The sequence below is a fragment of the Eufriesea mexicana genome, unplaced genomic scaffold (assembly GCF_001483705.2).
Source record: "Eufriesea mexicana isolate 0111107269 unplaced genomic scaffold, ASM148370v2 scaffold3377, whole genome shotgun sequence".
Classification (NCBI taxonomy): domain Eukaryota; kingdom Metazoa; phylum Arthropoda; class Insecta; order Hymenoptera; family Apidae; genus Eufriesea; species Eufriesea mexicana.
Window position 1 is genome coordinate 962,179 of NW_016911411.1, and position 12,408 is coordinate 974,586.

General features: G+C 34.1%; 3 protein-coding genes across 5 annotated transcripts in view; 1 reads left to right on the top strand and 2 right to left on the bottom strand.

Moving 5' to 3' along the window:
* The window catches only part of LOC108550899 (BTB/POZ domain-containing protein 7), a 27,184-nt gene extending 25,840 nt beyond the window's left edge, over nt 1-1,344 (bottom strand). Inside the window, exon 1 of one of the 2 annotated variants that reach the window (XM_017904799.1) lies at nt 814-1,344. The gene's annotated coding sequence lies outside the window, so the exon portion shown is untranslated. The remainder of the gene's footprint in view (nt 1-813) is intronic. The other variant, XM_017904800.1, reaches the window with a different exon arrangement.
* On the top strand, nt 1,339-5,288 carry LOC108550900 (GTP-binding protein 2). Of its 2 annotated transcripts, XM_017904801.1 has the most exons (8): nt 1,339-1,382; nt 1,543-1,807; nt 2,922-3,197; nt 3,291-3,584; nt 3,716-3,976; nt 4,045-4,435; nt 4,533-4,818; nt 4,912-5,288. In XM_017904801.1, exons 3-8 carry the CDS (start codon nt 2,924-2,926, stop codon nt 5,194-5,196), a joined length of 1,791 nt encoding a protein of 596 aa, XP_017760290.1. In that variant the 5' UTR covers nt 1,339-1,382; nt 1,543-1,807; nt 2,922-2,923; the 3' UTR covers nt 5,197-5,288. The 2 variants fall into 2 exon arrangements, with proteins under 2 accessions (XP_017760290.1, XP_017760291.1); XM_017904802.1 differs by lacking the exons at nt 1,339-1,382; nt 1,543-1,807 and adding an exon at nt 2,171-2,247.
* Nucleotides 5,289-6,497: 1,209 nt separating this feature from the next.
* Nucleotides 6,498-12,408, bottom strand: part of LOC108550913 (uncharacterized) — a 10,022-nt gene continuing 4,111 nt past the window's right edge. The window contains exons 2-7 of the mRNA XM_017904829.1: nt 9,527-10,296; nt 8,604-8,939; nt 8,272-8,528; nt 8,038-8,167; nt 7,598-7,913; nt 6,498-7,547 (exon numbers count right to left, since the gene is read on the bottom strand). Coding sequence (XP_017760318.1) covers nt 6,898-7,547; nt 7,598-7,913; nt 8,038-8,167; nt 8,272-8,528; nt 8,604-8,939; nt 9,527-10,294 — 2,457 coding nt within the window. The 5' untranslated portion in view covers nt 10,295-10,296 and the 3' untranslated portion in view covers nt 6,498-6,897. The remainder of the gene's footprint in view (nt 7,548-7,597; nt 7,914-8,037; nt 8,168-8,271; nt 8,529-8,603; nt 8,940-9,526; nt 10,297-12,408) is intronic.

The window sequence follows — 12,408 nt, forward strand, 5'->3', positions numbered from 1 at the left end:
TTATGCATTATTTATTTAATTTAGAATATTCATTCACAAATATAAAATTAGGTCAAAATATTACACCTCACATTTAACATAATTTTAAAAGAACAATTGAAAAATAATTAAAAATAAATGTATTTTTTTAATGTTATATTTCATATTTTTTCATTCCATTTTATATACATATATAAATAAAATGGAATAAAAATGATAAAAATCACACGTCATTAAGAACAAATATAAATCAAACAATAATTAACTACTATAAGTATACTATGTATATAATGTGTAAATTCATATACAATATAATAATAAATTGTTTGCACTAGAAAATAAAGCACTCATAATTTGGAGCACAATCAAATTCAGTTGCACTGACACACTATTCTAAATAAATATAACACAGAATACACTAAAAAATAAAAATCACTATTTCGGCATAGAAAAAATAAAGAAAAGAAAAAGAAGTGGAGACAGCATTACGCGAGAAAAAATAAAAAGCCAGAGCATCCAGTAACTCCATTACAAAACAGCCCAGAAAACTTCTACTGACAGCAACACATCAATAGGTCAATAGTAGTCAGCTGAGCTATGATTGCGATCGCGTTACGTGGTTAACAATGCGTATGACGTACGCCTAGCAAGTTCAGTCACCTTCGCGATTACGTGAGGAAAAAATAGAGAAGAACAAAAAGAAGGAACACATATCTAATAACGAACGTGCAGGTATACGTGGTACACGATAAAATCGAGATATATAATCGACAAGCGAGCTGTAACCGCGGGGTGCATCGAGAATGTCCAGGAAGCACGAAAGTGTCTTGTTACCTGGATATCTCGGGTGCATGCGTTCCATCCATTATTTCCATTCTCGCAGGACTTCCTTGAATTCAAACTGGCACGAATAATCATCACAAAGCACGACGGCCATGTTTATGCTCGTCAACTTAGTCTGCATGTAAATAAAACTTGGTCGCGGCACAATGCGTATGATCGGTAGCTCGCATTTCTGTATTACCGAAATCTATGAGAAAGCTTTACGACAAACGAGTATTTAACCACGTTAAGTAAATACAGCCGTGCAGACGACGACACATAATTGCGAGCACAGCGGACCGTCTGGTCACACGAAAACAAACCTCGGCGGTAGTCATGCTAACTGTAGTGAGTCGACGATAAGCAAAACGAAAATAACGCGTAACGTTAAAAATAACGTGTGAAATAGTTTGTTTACGTTCACGACGCTTTCACAGATAACAGTATCGTTTAAGGCATACACACAGTGAAGGAATTTTTCTGACACGGAGAAATTTATATTCCGTCTGATCATGCGCGAATACACAATTCCGCGATCAAGTACTCCGTGACCAATGCTGTACAGCTCGAATATCGAAGAGGTTAGGTTTACTGATTTTTAATGGCAGTGACAATAATACTTCTTCAATATTATTGAAAACTAACGCGTTGTTTTTGTTTAAACGAATTCCATGGTTGGAGCGACTGTTACGAACTGTTATCCTGCGTTTCCATGGAACTAATGTGTTCTTTATCCTAAAGGTGGAGCCACAATGAGGGCGTTCGCAGCGCTAGCTTTGAGAAACATTCAGTTGGAACTAAATCTGTTTCAAGCTCAAGAGAATGAATTGGCGAAGCTGGTAACAGGCAGGTCTCGATTCAGTCGTGCACGGTCGAGTGTTGAAAAAAGCGGGAGGGAAAGTGAGAGGTTCGCATGTTGTTATTCAACTTCGACGTGGGTGTCAAACGTAATTTCGATTTCGGCAGTACACGTCTGTAAAGGAAGAACTACTGTCTGTAAAATGCAGTAAGTCTTGAGACATTTTACATTAAATCATCATAAATACGAATCTAGCGCGTAATGTTTTCTTTGTCACATACATATTATTTTTAATTCTGTAACACACACCGCTTTAATAATCACATTTTTTAATTTCTAATTATTGATTTGGAGAATATAATCACGAATTGTTATCTACAAACACATTCCCATTCGTGGATCACGAACACTTTGTTTGCATACAGTTTTGTTTTCATTTTCATTGTGTCAAGCGATATTACATATATGTACAGCTGTTGTAGTATAGTGTGATACATCGATTTGGCGCGCTCGAATATTTTACAAGTTGTCCTTCTAAATGTATTTCAAGTCTACCAAGCCTTGAAATCTGTATAAATGTGGATTAACGCAAAGACAAGAAATGCTATTCATTTGAAAAATTCATGTAATACAAGTATATTGTTTATGTAAGTAATATAATTTCATTTCACGGAAAAAGTACTGTAAATAAATAAATACATAACTTAATTCCTAATGTGATGTTTATTATAAAAATATTGACTAACTATTGACCTAATATTGTTCTGTGTTGCTTCAACATTACCTATATTTACAATGCAATGTATTTGAGATTGCATCATCATTATTTAAAATTGTAGATTTTATAGATAAGTGAGTTTTGTATATCTTTTAAATTGTTAATCTTGATTTACAAATTCTAATTACTATTTTTCAATTAAAATAAATTTTACTATATCAATATCTTGAATTTATAATTGTAACTTTATACTGTATAAAATGTTTTAATAATATATATATGAAGATTGATTACTATAATATTGTACCTTATATCCAATATACATGATTCAAAATATTTGAATGTGACACAATATCATGTGATGTAACTTAATTTATGAATTGGTAATGAACTACATTTCATTTAAGATTGTTGGCCACAATAGCAGAAGAATGTTATGATCATTAATAGCATTTAAAATAGTTTTATGTATATATCAAATAATTTATTAATAAGCAATTTACTATTTTAACTTTTAAATATTACATATATTCATTCATTATAAAATTGAAATAAATTTGTTTTAAAATAAATTTTGTAACATCTATCATTTTTTATTTACAGATATGGAGTCATTCTTAGAATTGTTTGATCCGGATAATAAGAATGACCAGAATGATACATGGAATAACCCAGAGATTGAAGGAAATCGAATATCAAATTGTGAAAATTCATGTATCAATGATGATCACGAGGAAAGACTACCACCAGAACCTGAACAAGGTAATATTGAATATAAACTGAAGCTGATAAATCCATCTAGTCAGCGATTTGAGCACCTCGTAACGCAAATGAAATGGCGCCTTAGAGAAGGTCATGGTGAAGCTATTTATCAAATTGGTATGAAATTGTTTTATGTTTACAATTATGAATTATAAATATTTAATTGAGCACCACAAATTCATTGAGTTCTATCTTTTTTTAAATGATTAGGTGTAGAAGATAATGGAAAATTAACAGGTCTAACAAGAGAGGATATGAAAGCATCATTAAAAACACTAAATGATATGGCTGCTAGATTAGGTGCAACAACAAGTATATTACGTAAAAGAATTGCCAATTCTAAAAATAAAGATATGTCAATACACAGTAATAAAGAGGAAAGACAGGTAGCAGAAGTTTTAGTAAAAAAGTTAAGAAAAGGGGATGGAGAAGATCAGGATAGTATCATTGATTTGAGACTTGCTGTCACTGGTGCACAGGATGCTGGAAAATCAACTCTCTTAGGTGAGAGGATTAGCAGAGGACATTTAAGGTAGAGAAATATACTTAGAATTTACTCTGCTAAATTCATCGCTCATCTAATTCATGAAATTTTATTTGAAATGTAAATTTTGATGTGTCTGTAATGTGTATAGGTGTATTAACCCAGGGTGAACTAGATAATGGTAGAGGGAGAGCAAGGTTAAATATGTTGCGTCACCTTCACGAAATAAAAACAGGTCGTACATCATCAATATCGCATGAAATTATAGGCTTCGACAATGAGGGACATGTTCTAAATTATAGGGAAATGGCAACTGCAGAAGAAATATGCGAACATGCGACAAAAGTTGTTACATTTATAGATTTAGCCGGACATCGCAAGTATTTAAGGACTACGGTACTTGGTCTCACAGGTATGGTAACTCAATCTCCCTTAAGAAATTATAAAATTTAATAGTTTATCCATAATTCTACTTTACAGGATATTCACCTCATCATGTAATGTTAGTCGTAGCACCACCTATGAATGAAGCATCACAAGAACATATGGCATTATGTCTCACATTGGGACTTCCATTTTTTATAGTTGTAAACAAAATTGATCTTGGGTTTTATAGTATACCCGGCACAATAAACCAGTTAGAGAATGCTATTAACGCACAAGGATATTCTAAACATTTAATGATGTATAATAACGGTCAAATGTCATGGAATTATGAATCGGATATAATACCAGTTTTTAATGTGAGTTGCGTTACTGGGGAGGGTTTGGAAGAATTAACTAATTTCATCAAGAATTTGTCACCATATGACGTCAATTCTACCGATTCAGATTCTGAATCATGTCTGTTTCAAATTGATGAAACCTTTAGGTATATATTTTCTTCAATTAAAAAATTATATTTCAGCAACCATTTTAAATAATCACATGAGTTATAAATTCAAAAGTTTTTCTCTTATTTAATATAGAGTAGCAGGTTTGAACGAACCTGTTTTGGGAGGATTGCTTGTAAAAGGAGTAATCGCTCCTGGAACTCGTTTATTAGTAGGTCCTTTACCAGACGGTGAATTCACTCCCGTTAAGGTCGTTAGTTTACATCGTAACAAAGCTCCATGTTGTTTAGTAAGAGCATCTCAGAGTGCTAGTTTAACATTAGCACCGCCAACAAATCGAAGTCCTCCTTTACCTCATTTACGACCTGGAATGGTTTTGATATCACTATGGGACCAGCCACATGCAACACTTTTCTTCCAAGTATGTTGAACTCGTCGAGCTTTCATAAAATACATGTACATGACATATGTATATTTAAATAAATAAATAACAATTTTACTCAAATATTTTTAGGCAACCGTGTTAATAGTGTATCATGCAACTGCAATATTTTCTGGTTTTCAAACAACTATACACGTAGGAAATGTAAGACAAACGTGTATCATTGAGGGAATAATGGACGCAAAAGACAGAGGTTTACAAACAAACGATACAGCGTCCGTTCTGTTTAGATTTGTTAATCATCCAGAATATTTACATGTCGGTATGCGACTACTATTGCGAGAGGGTCGTACTAAAGGAATTGGTAAAATAACACAAATATTTCCATTAATTGGTCAACAGAGCAGTATGCAATAATTTACATCAAATTTTGCGCGTTAAAAGTATTAAAATGTTTAAAAAGTTTATAAAAAAATCTAGTTATTTAAACGTTAGATATATTTACGTCATGCGCCTTACGTAAATATTTAAAAATCGACAGTAGTATTCGTTATGAAGGACAGAATGGTTTTTTCGTTCCCGAAGTAAATTTTCTTTTGTTGGATGTAATGTGTGCATGTATATAACTAAGTATTTAATTTTATTTTCTGAACTTCTGAAAGAGAATTTTTTTTACGTAGAAAAGACGATCTTTATAACTTTTTCTGTCTCGTTTTCTTTTTGTTAAAAATATATATTAAATTGTTAAGGATGACAAATGTTCGGATTCGGGAGAAAAAAATTTGATCATAAAATTTCATTAATATTAGTTATACCTTCTGACATCTTTGATTAAATCATATTTATGAAATTGCTGATTATTTAATGATATGAAAGAAAAGATCGTTTTAAATATTTAACGTCATCCTTTTGTGTGTGATGCTCTAGTTTATAAATTCGTCGTGAGAACAATCATTATAATAATGTAATGTTTCTCTATAAAATCTGATTATACATATGAATCTATTTATTCTGCTAATATTTGAAAAACAAAAAATTAAGAGAATTTGTTAGTTATTGCAGAATAAATATTTTTACAATCGATTGCTACCGCGAAATGCTAAGTATCGATTGTAGTATAGTTTTTAATTCATATAACTTCCAAGGAAAGATTATATTATATACAAAAAATTTGTAAGTCAAAGAAAGTTACTGCAGGCGGTTGTATTTGCGCATGTGTCTAAATTACAAGTGATACAAATTTTTAAATTATCTGAAACTACATATCTTATAAAACACATGTTAAAATGTTGTGTTGTTGTAAATTATTATATAGCTGCTCGAAAACAAATTTTTGATTTTTTTACGTTAAATCTCACGAGCAACGTTGTATTATAAACTGTAAAATATTTTGAATAAAACAGAGATATTTTAAACAAATCTGTTTTTTATAGTAAAGTACTTTTTGTACTCTGAGGAAAAAGTACTAAAACCAGAGTTTATTAAAAATAAAAATACTTATCTTCATTATGCAAAACAAAGTAGGTCAGAGAAAGTGGCCTTCTACATGACCTTAAGGGTCAAATAATTTCAGTATTATCGTTTTTAATCAGTAACTCTTATAATTAAAAAAAAACAAAAACATTTATTTATTGCGATTACATAAAATAATTAAATAATTTAATATTACACTATCGAAACGCAATTTAACGTAATATTAAATTGCATTTGAAAATAAAATGCAATAATATTAATTGCGAGAAAATACTATTCCATTAGGAAATACAGATTTAGCATATATAAAATTGCTGTAAGTGGGCTGTTTTCATAATAACGTACACAGCTGTAACCTAAAAAGGTGAAAATCCAAGGAAAATTGAATAAATAAATCAAGCATGAATATTTGTATCAAGTTCTCGCCACGTGCAAAGGAAAAAGTGTCCTTCAACCGAGCCTTATTCGAAACGAGATTACTCATTCAAAAATGATAATCACCCGCACGACCAACAGTATTCATGAAACGAAATGTGAACACGGTCGAGGATCACATCGAGGATAAGCTGTATCAATTCAAAAAGAAAGCTAATAAATGTTCATCTTCATCACTTTAATATTTCTAAGAAATATTCGTGTTTCAGATTATGTGGCAGGATAATTCGGAGTTGGAACATTTATCGTGCCCCAAAAGAGCACGAGCCTTGTTGATTCGTGCCTGATGAAAAAGATGAAAGGTCGGTTCGCTATAAGCCTCTTCTGACTTGCATCACGCTCTATTGTGACACTAGTCACAGCTGCAGCTTCAGTACCTTTTTCCGTAATGTCGATCTCCACCTTTTGAAGAACGTCAGAGGCAGCGATATGCGGATTGATCAGATTGGCGCTATTTCTCAGTTTGTCCAACCCGTACGTCGGGAAATTCCGTTTTTTTACGAAGTTCACAAAGTCTTGATTGATCGGCCTGCTCTGCCTGCTTCTTCTTCTAGCACGTTCTTCCTTTTGGAAACGATACTTATTTTCTTCGAGATTTACAACCTTCGCATTATTATCATTGCCTTCAGGTTTCAACCCTACTGTATACGAATTTCTATCTTCTTCGTTCTTGACATCACGAATACAACGAATTTTTTTGATAGAAAACCCAGTCCTCCACTGTTTCACGGTATAACCACAATGTTTGTCCTGGTACGTGAAGAAGTTCCTTTTTACCATATGAATCGCTTGATCGCCATTTGAATCCAGACGGCTGACGATCAATCTATCTTGAGAAGAAGGTGTAGTCATAGTTGAACGTGACATGGACGATGTGGATGTGGTATTTTCAATATTTCTAATAATCTATCTTGAGAAGGTGTAGTCATAGTTGAACGTGACATGGACGATGTGGATGTGGTATTTTCAATATTTCTATTGTTTATTTGAGATAGGAGACTCAAGTCGGCCAATGCTGGATTGAACAGTGAACGTAGGCCTAACGATTCAAGCGTGGTCTTCAAGCTTATGCTACTGGACAGCTTCATTCGCGGAAATCCAATAATACATGTTTCGTTTTTCGTGTTCCTAACCAAATTTTCGATCATATCGACTGTTAATTTGTTTGCAAATTCTCGAAGAGCTTTTGCACCAGGAGCTTTAGGAAGAAGGACGTACATCGACAACTGAAACAAGGTGCAAAATGATTTAATATGATATAGCATTATTTTCAATGGAAACAAAATATAGCTATAAATACTAATTTATTCGAGTAAATTTCTACTTAACATTAAATTCTTAAGTACTCACCTCATGACCCTTGTATGGTAAGCCAAGAATTTTCACCCCTAATTGTTTGTCTTCATAAAAAGGAAACGTGCCTCCATTGTACATCATATCGACGTCAACTGACTCGTTTGGTTCGACGGAAAATGGTCTTCTGATTAAACAAACCAAATCAAGACAATGATGATATTTAGTAGAGGAATGAAAATGTTTTGAAAATTTCATTTTACACGAACATTTTTAAAAATACAAAAGTACCTTTTCGTAGCTCCGTCGAAGAAGTATTGGTTCCATTCTCCATTGAAATAAAGAGCCGATAGAAGGATCATCATGGTATCGGGACTAGGTGGTCCGTTCAGGATATTTGTTATTTTGCCCATTGTCTTCTCCTTTAACCACGCATTTATCATCTTCTCAGCCCCGTTTGCATTTCTAGCAAAGTCTACGTTGATTACTTCGGTCTGATAAACTTCGTTACTGAGTGCTTTAAATTGTGTTAATATCGGAAACCCATCCTATATTGCAATTATTAAAGTCATAATTACACATTGATTTCTAAATCAAACTTCACTCGTGAGAAGAAATTTTACCTGCACGTATGTCGCTGTAGCGAAATCTATTCGTGGTCCAGGGTTTCCCATCATTTTATTATCCAGTTGTTTCAACATTATACCAAACATCTGATGTACGATCTCAGAGTTTCGCGAGATATCGACTCCAGCTTCGAGTCCAAGAACTTTGGTCGCCTCGTCGAATGTTCTGCCAGCAGAGCCTGCAAGAATGATTGCCAATGCCACGGTAAGGCTGATCGGTGAAAAAATGATGTTGTCTTGTTTCTTGATCATGGGTATGCTTCGAGTTCTATAAATCTCTCGTTCTACATCCAGGGCAAACTTCAATACTCCATTAACGATGATGTCGTTCACCTGAAATTACATCAAGTACACGATTACTTCGCAGTTATTCTACAGGCCAAATGGAAAATTTTCATAAGTATTGTGATAAATACATTCTACAAGAACCTCGACTCATTTGGAAAATAAATATTTTTCCTGATCTAAATAAACAGATTACGCGTTATGGATAATAACGAAAATAGTCACGCAATTAGAATGGAATCACATATCCCTGTTTACAAGTGAATTACCGCGACCCCGTTGTGCAACACATAAAATGCTATAAGGTCGTTTAGTTTTTTAAATTAAGCCTGCGCATTTCTATAAATCCACAAGACCTTTATTCACGTTGCATCACGTGTAATATAATACGAAAAAAGTGCTTGACCGTCATCGGGGTATCATTAACTCAACACTGTGTATCCTTAAAGTTACTTGACCAATTTGCAACTCTTCATCTTCCGTCGAGAGTTTCTCAATTATATTTCACAATGTTAAACGTTCCTAGTTTCATTCGTGACTCACACGTTAATCAATTAAACTATGATCGCTGGAAGCTAAAGTCAAGGAGGTAGCAGAATCTTTCACTAGGATGTACTCAATATTTTCCTGCTTACATGTTCACCCCAGTCTTGCAACGCGTTCTTAGGGTTAAACAAATCCGCCTGATCCGGATATTGAACCTCAGGAAATACTATCGGTCCAGACAATGTTGTTTGCGTTGCGTCAGGTCTCTGCAACGCGATCAAAGGGACACCCGAATTCTCCTGAGACCGATGTTGTTGCGGATACGCGGGAAATTCCATTCGTCTAATTGATGTTGTTCGCGTTGCGCCATATTCTTGTAACATGTTCGGAAGGCCTTGCGGATTCGTCTGAGGCGAATATTGTTGTGAATCCTTAGGAAATACTATTGGTCTAGTTGACATTGTACGCGCTGCGGCAAATGCCATTGGTATAGCCGATGTTATTTGCGTTACGTTATATCGTCGCAACATATTCAAAGGGCCTTGCGGATTCGTCTGAAGCGCATATTGTTGTGAATCGTTGGGAAATACTATTGGTCCAGTTGATGTTGTACGCGCTGCATCAAATGCCATTAGTCCAGCCGATGCTGTTCGCTTTGCGACAAATCCTCCTTTGCGCGAATTCTTCCGAGGCCAATATCTTCGCGGAGTCTCGGGATATACTATTCGACTAGACGATGCTGTTTGCGTTGAGTAGAATTGTTGCTGTCGATTCGCTTCAGTGCCAACTTTTTCATTTGTCGAAAACTGACGAATTCTGGTAGGAACGGGAGTGCTGTTCAACGAATCGTCATCCGGGTACCTCATCTGACCGAAGCAAGTGGCTATGAGGCCCAGGAGTAACAGTGCAGTCGCCATTGCTGAAAATGACACAAACGCTGATAATTTCGAAGGTTTTTGTGATAAGTGTGTTTTACGATAATTATATAACTAACAAAGATTAGAACAGTGTTGGAAATAAATATCAGGGGATCATAATACTCGAATATCTTTTGAAATGTGAATATTGTTGTTGTGATGTTTATTATTCGCGTTATCACATAAACTGTTCATTTCATATTATATTACAGAGAACAGTGTGTTTAGTAAACGTTACGTATCGAGTAATCAGTGTCAGAATGTCTGTAGAATGTCAAGCACTGATAGTGGGAAATCGAATTAATAGTCCCGGTTATTATTATTATAAAAAGCTCGTTATATTCCGTTTAGAATGACGAAAGCTGTGATGAAGTTATTATTCGCTATTCGTTATTTAATCTTCGTTTCCCCTTCTGAGCTGTGTCACCCTTCTGCAATATTTTCATATCTCGAAAAGTACAGTAATCTCCGCAAAATTTGTTCATCCCGACAAGTATAGTAATCCCCCAAAATACACATTTGCCTCGAGAAATAAATACCAATGGCAACTTAATTTATCATTTCAATCCTTAGAGAAGTTTTATCCCACTGACTAGTGACTCCAACGTATATCTGTTTTCTTGGAAAGATTTTGAAACGGGAATTTCTTTTTTTCGAAACAAGTTTTATTTCGGAATGGGAAATTTTAATACCTGACAATTGATACGCACAGTAGTTTTATTCACTTTTTCGCTTTTATCGAGGAGAGCAAAATCAAATGTTACGTTTATTAATCCTTTGCACTACAATGACGAGTCTAACTCGTTACGAATTCTTCATGTCTCATGATTATAAACTATACTGTTGACCCTAATTATGTTTCACGCTTTTTACATGCACAAAATTCGAAAAATTTCTAAAATTTTTATCTAATTTTATCGTGCATCGACTAGGTATAATGGTGGTTAACTAGAATCAAATACCACTTGCATGTATACTTTTTCACAATTAAATCGTAATGCAAGGAGTTAATATCGCCATAGTGGCGCTAGTGTAGCACTAAGAGTAATATATTAATTTTACGATTTTTGGGTGTCGATATCTCGAGTAAAGAACGATTGAGAAACTTTGGCCTGCGCTTTTTCTTCATTTTAATAACTCGAATAAGTTAGTAAATCGAAGGTGGTTCGATAAATGTAACGAGCACATAGTCGTCGAAGAAAGATTAGCTATTTCCTTCTTTCGTTTCTTGGTTTCGCTATATTTTTATTTCTTGTCGTAAAGAATTAACGACGGAATCGGTATAATAAGCAGCTAAAATAAGGTGCGTGACATGGATCATCGGCATTCGAAAAATTTTACTTCGATAAGCACTAGAAAAGTTTATTTCTTCTATTAGCCTATGATATTCAAATTTTTTGAATAATATTGTAATGAAATAAAAGAATGCTCGTTTCGTTAACTCGAGGCTTTCACTTCTCTATTTCTCCCTTTACTTTACCTTTTATTTCTAATTTTATCTTGTTAAGTCACTTTGAATATCTTAATCAACCATGCAGTGCAATAAAACGGAAGAGAAGTCTGATTAACTTGGGACCTTTATGTTTTTATTCACCTCTTTATCTGATCCTTCGTATCTTTCATTTTATCGCATTATTAAATTACTTCAAGTATCTCGAATAACCTTGCAGTGAAATAGACGAAAAAAAAATCCAACTAATTGTTCCTTATTTATCTATTCCGGTTCTGTTATGTCATCAAATTATTTCTCGATCATCCACTGGAGGAAACAAAAAGAACACTTATACGATTGAACAAGGAGAAAAAGAAAGCACAAACACTCGAAAGCCAGCTGCTGGGTTCTAAATATTCATTTTATGATGCATTTTCGCGAAACTCGTTTGACGCCAAAGTGACCACGTGCTTCTCTCTTTCTCTTTCTCTCTTTCTCTCCCTCTCTCTGAGAGAGGAACTATAATGTATATAGCCAGCACAAACAATGTTCACGTAATCAGACAACATCATTAGCATATTACGTCTAATCTAGTGTCACATTAACCAATAAGAAAAATAAGCACGTGCCTGGAGAATCAGGGAAAAAGGACACCATAGAAAACCTTCGATTCTTTAAATCT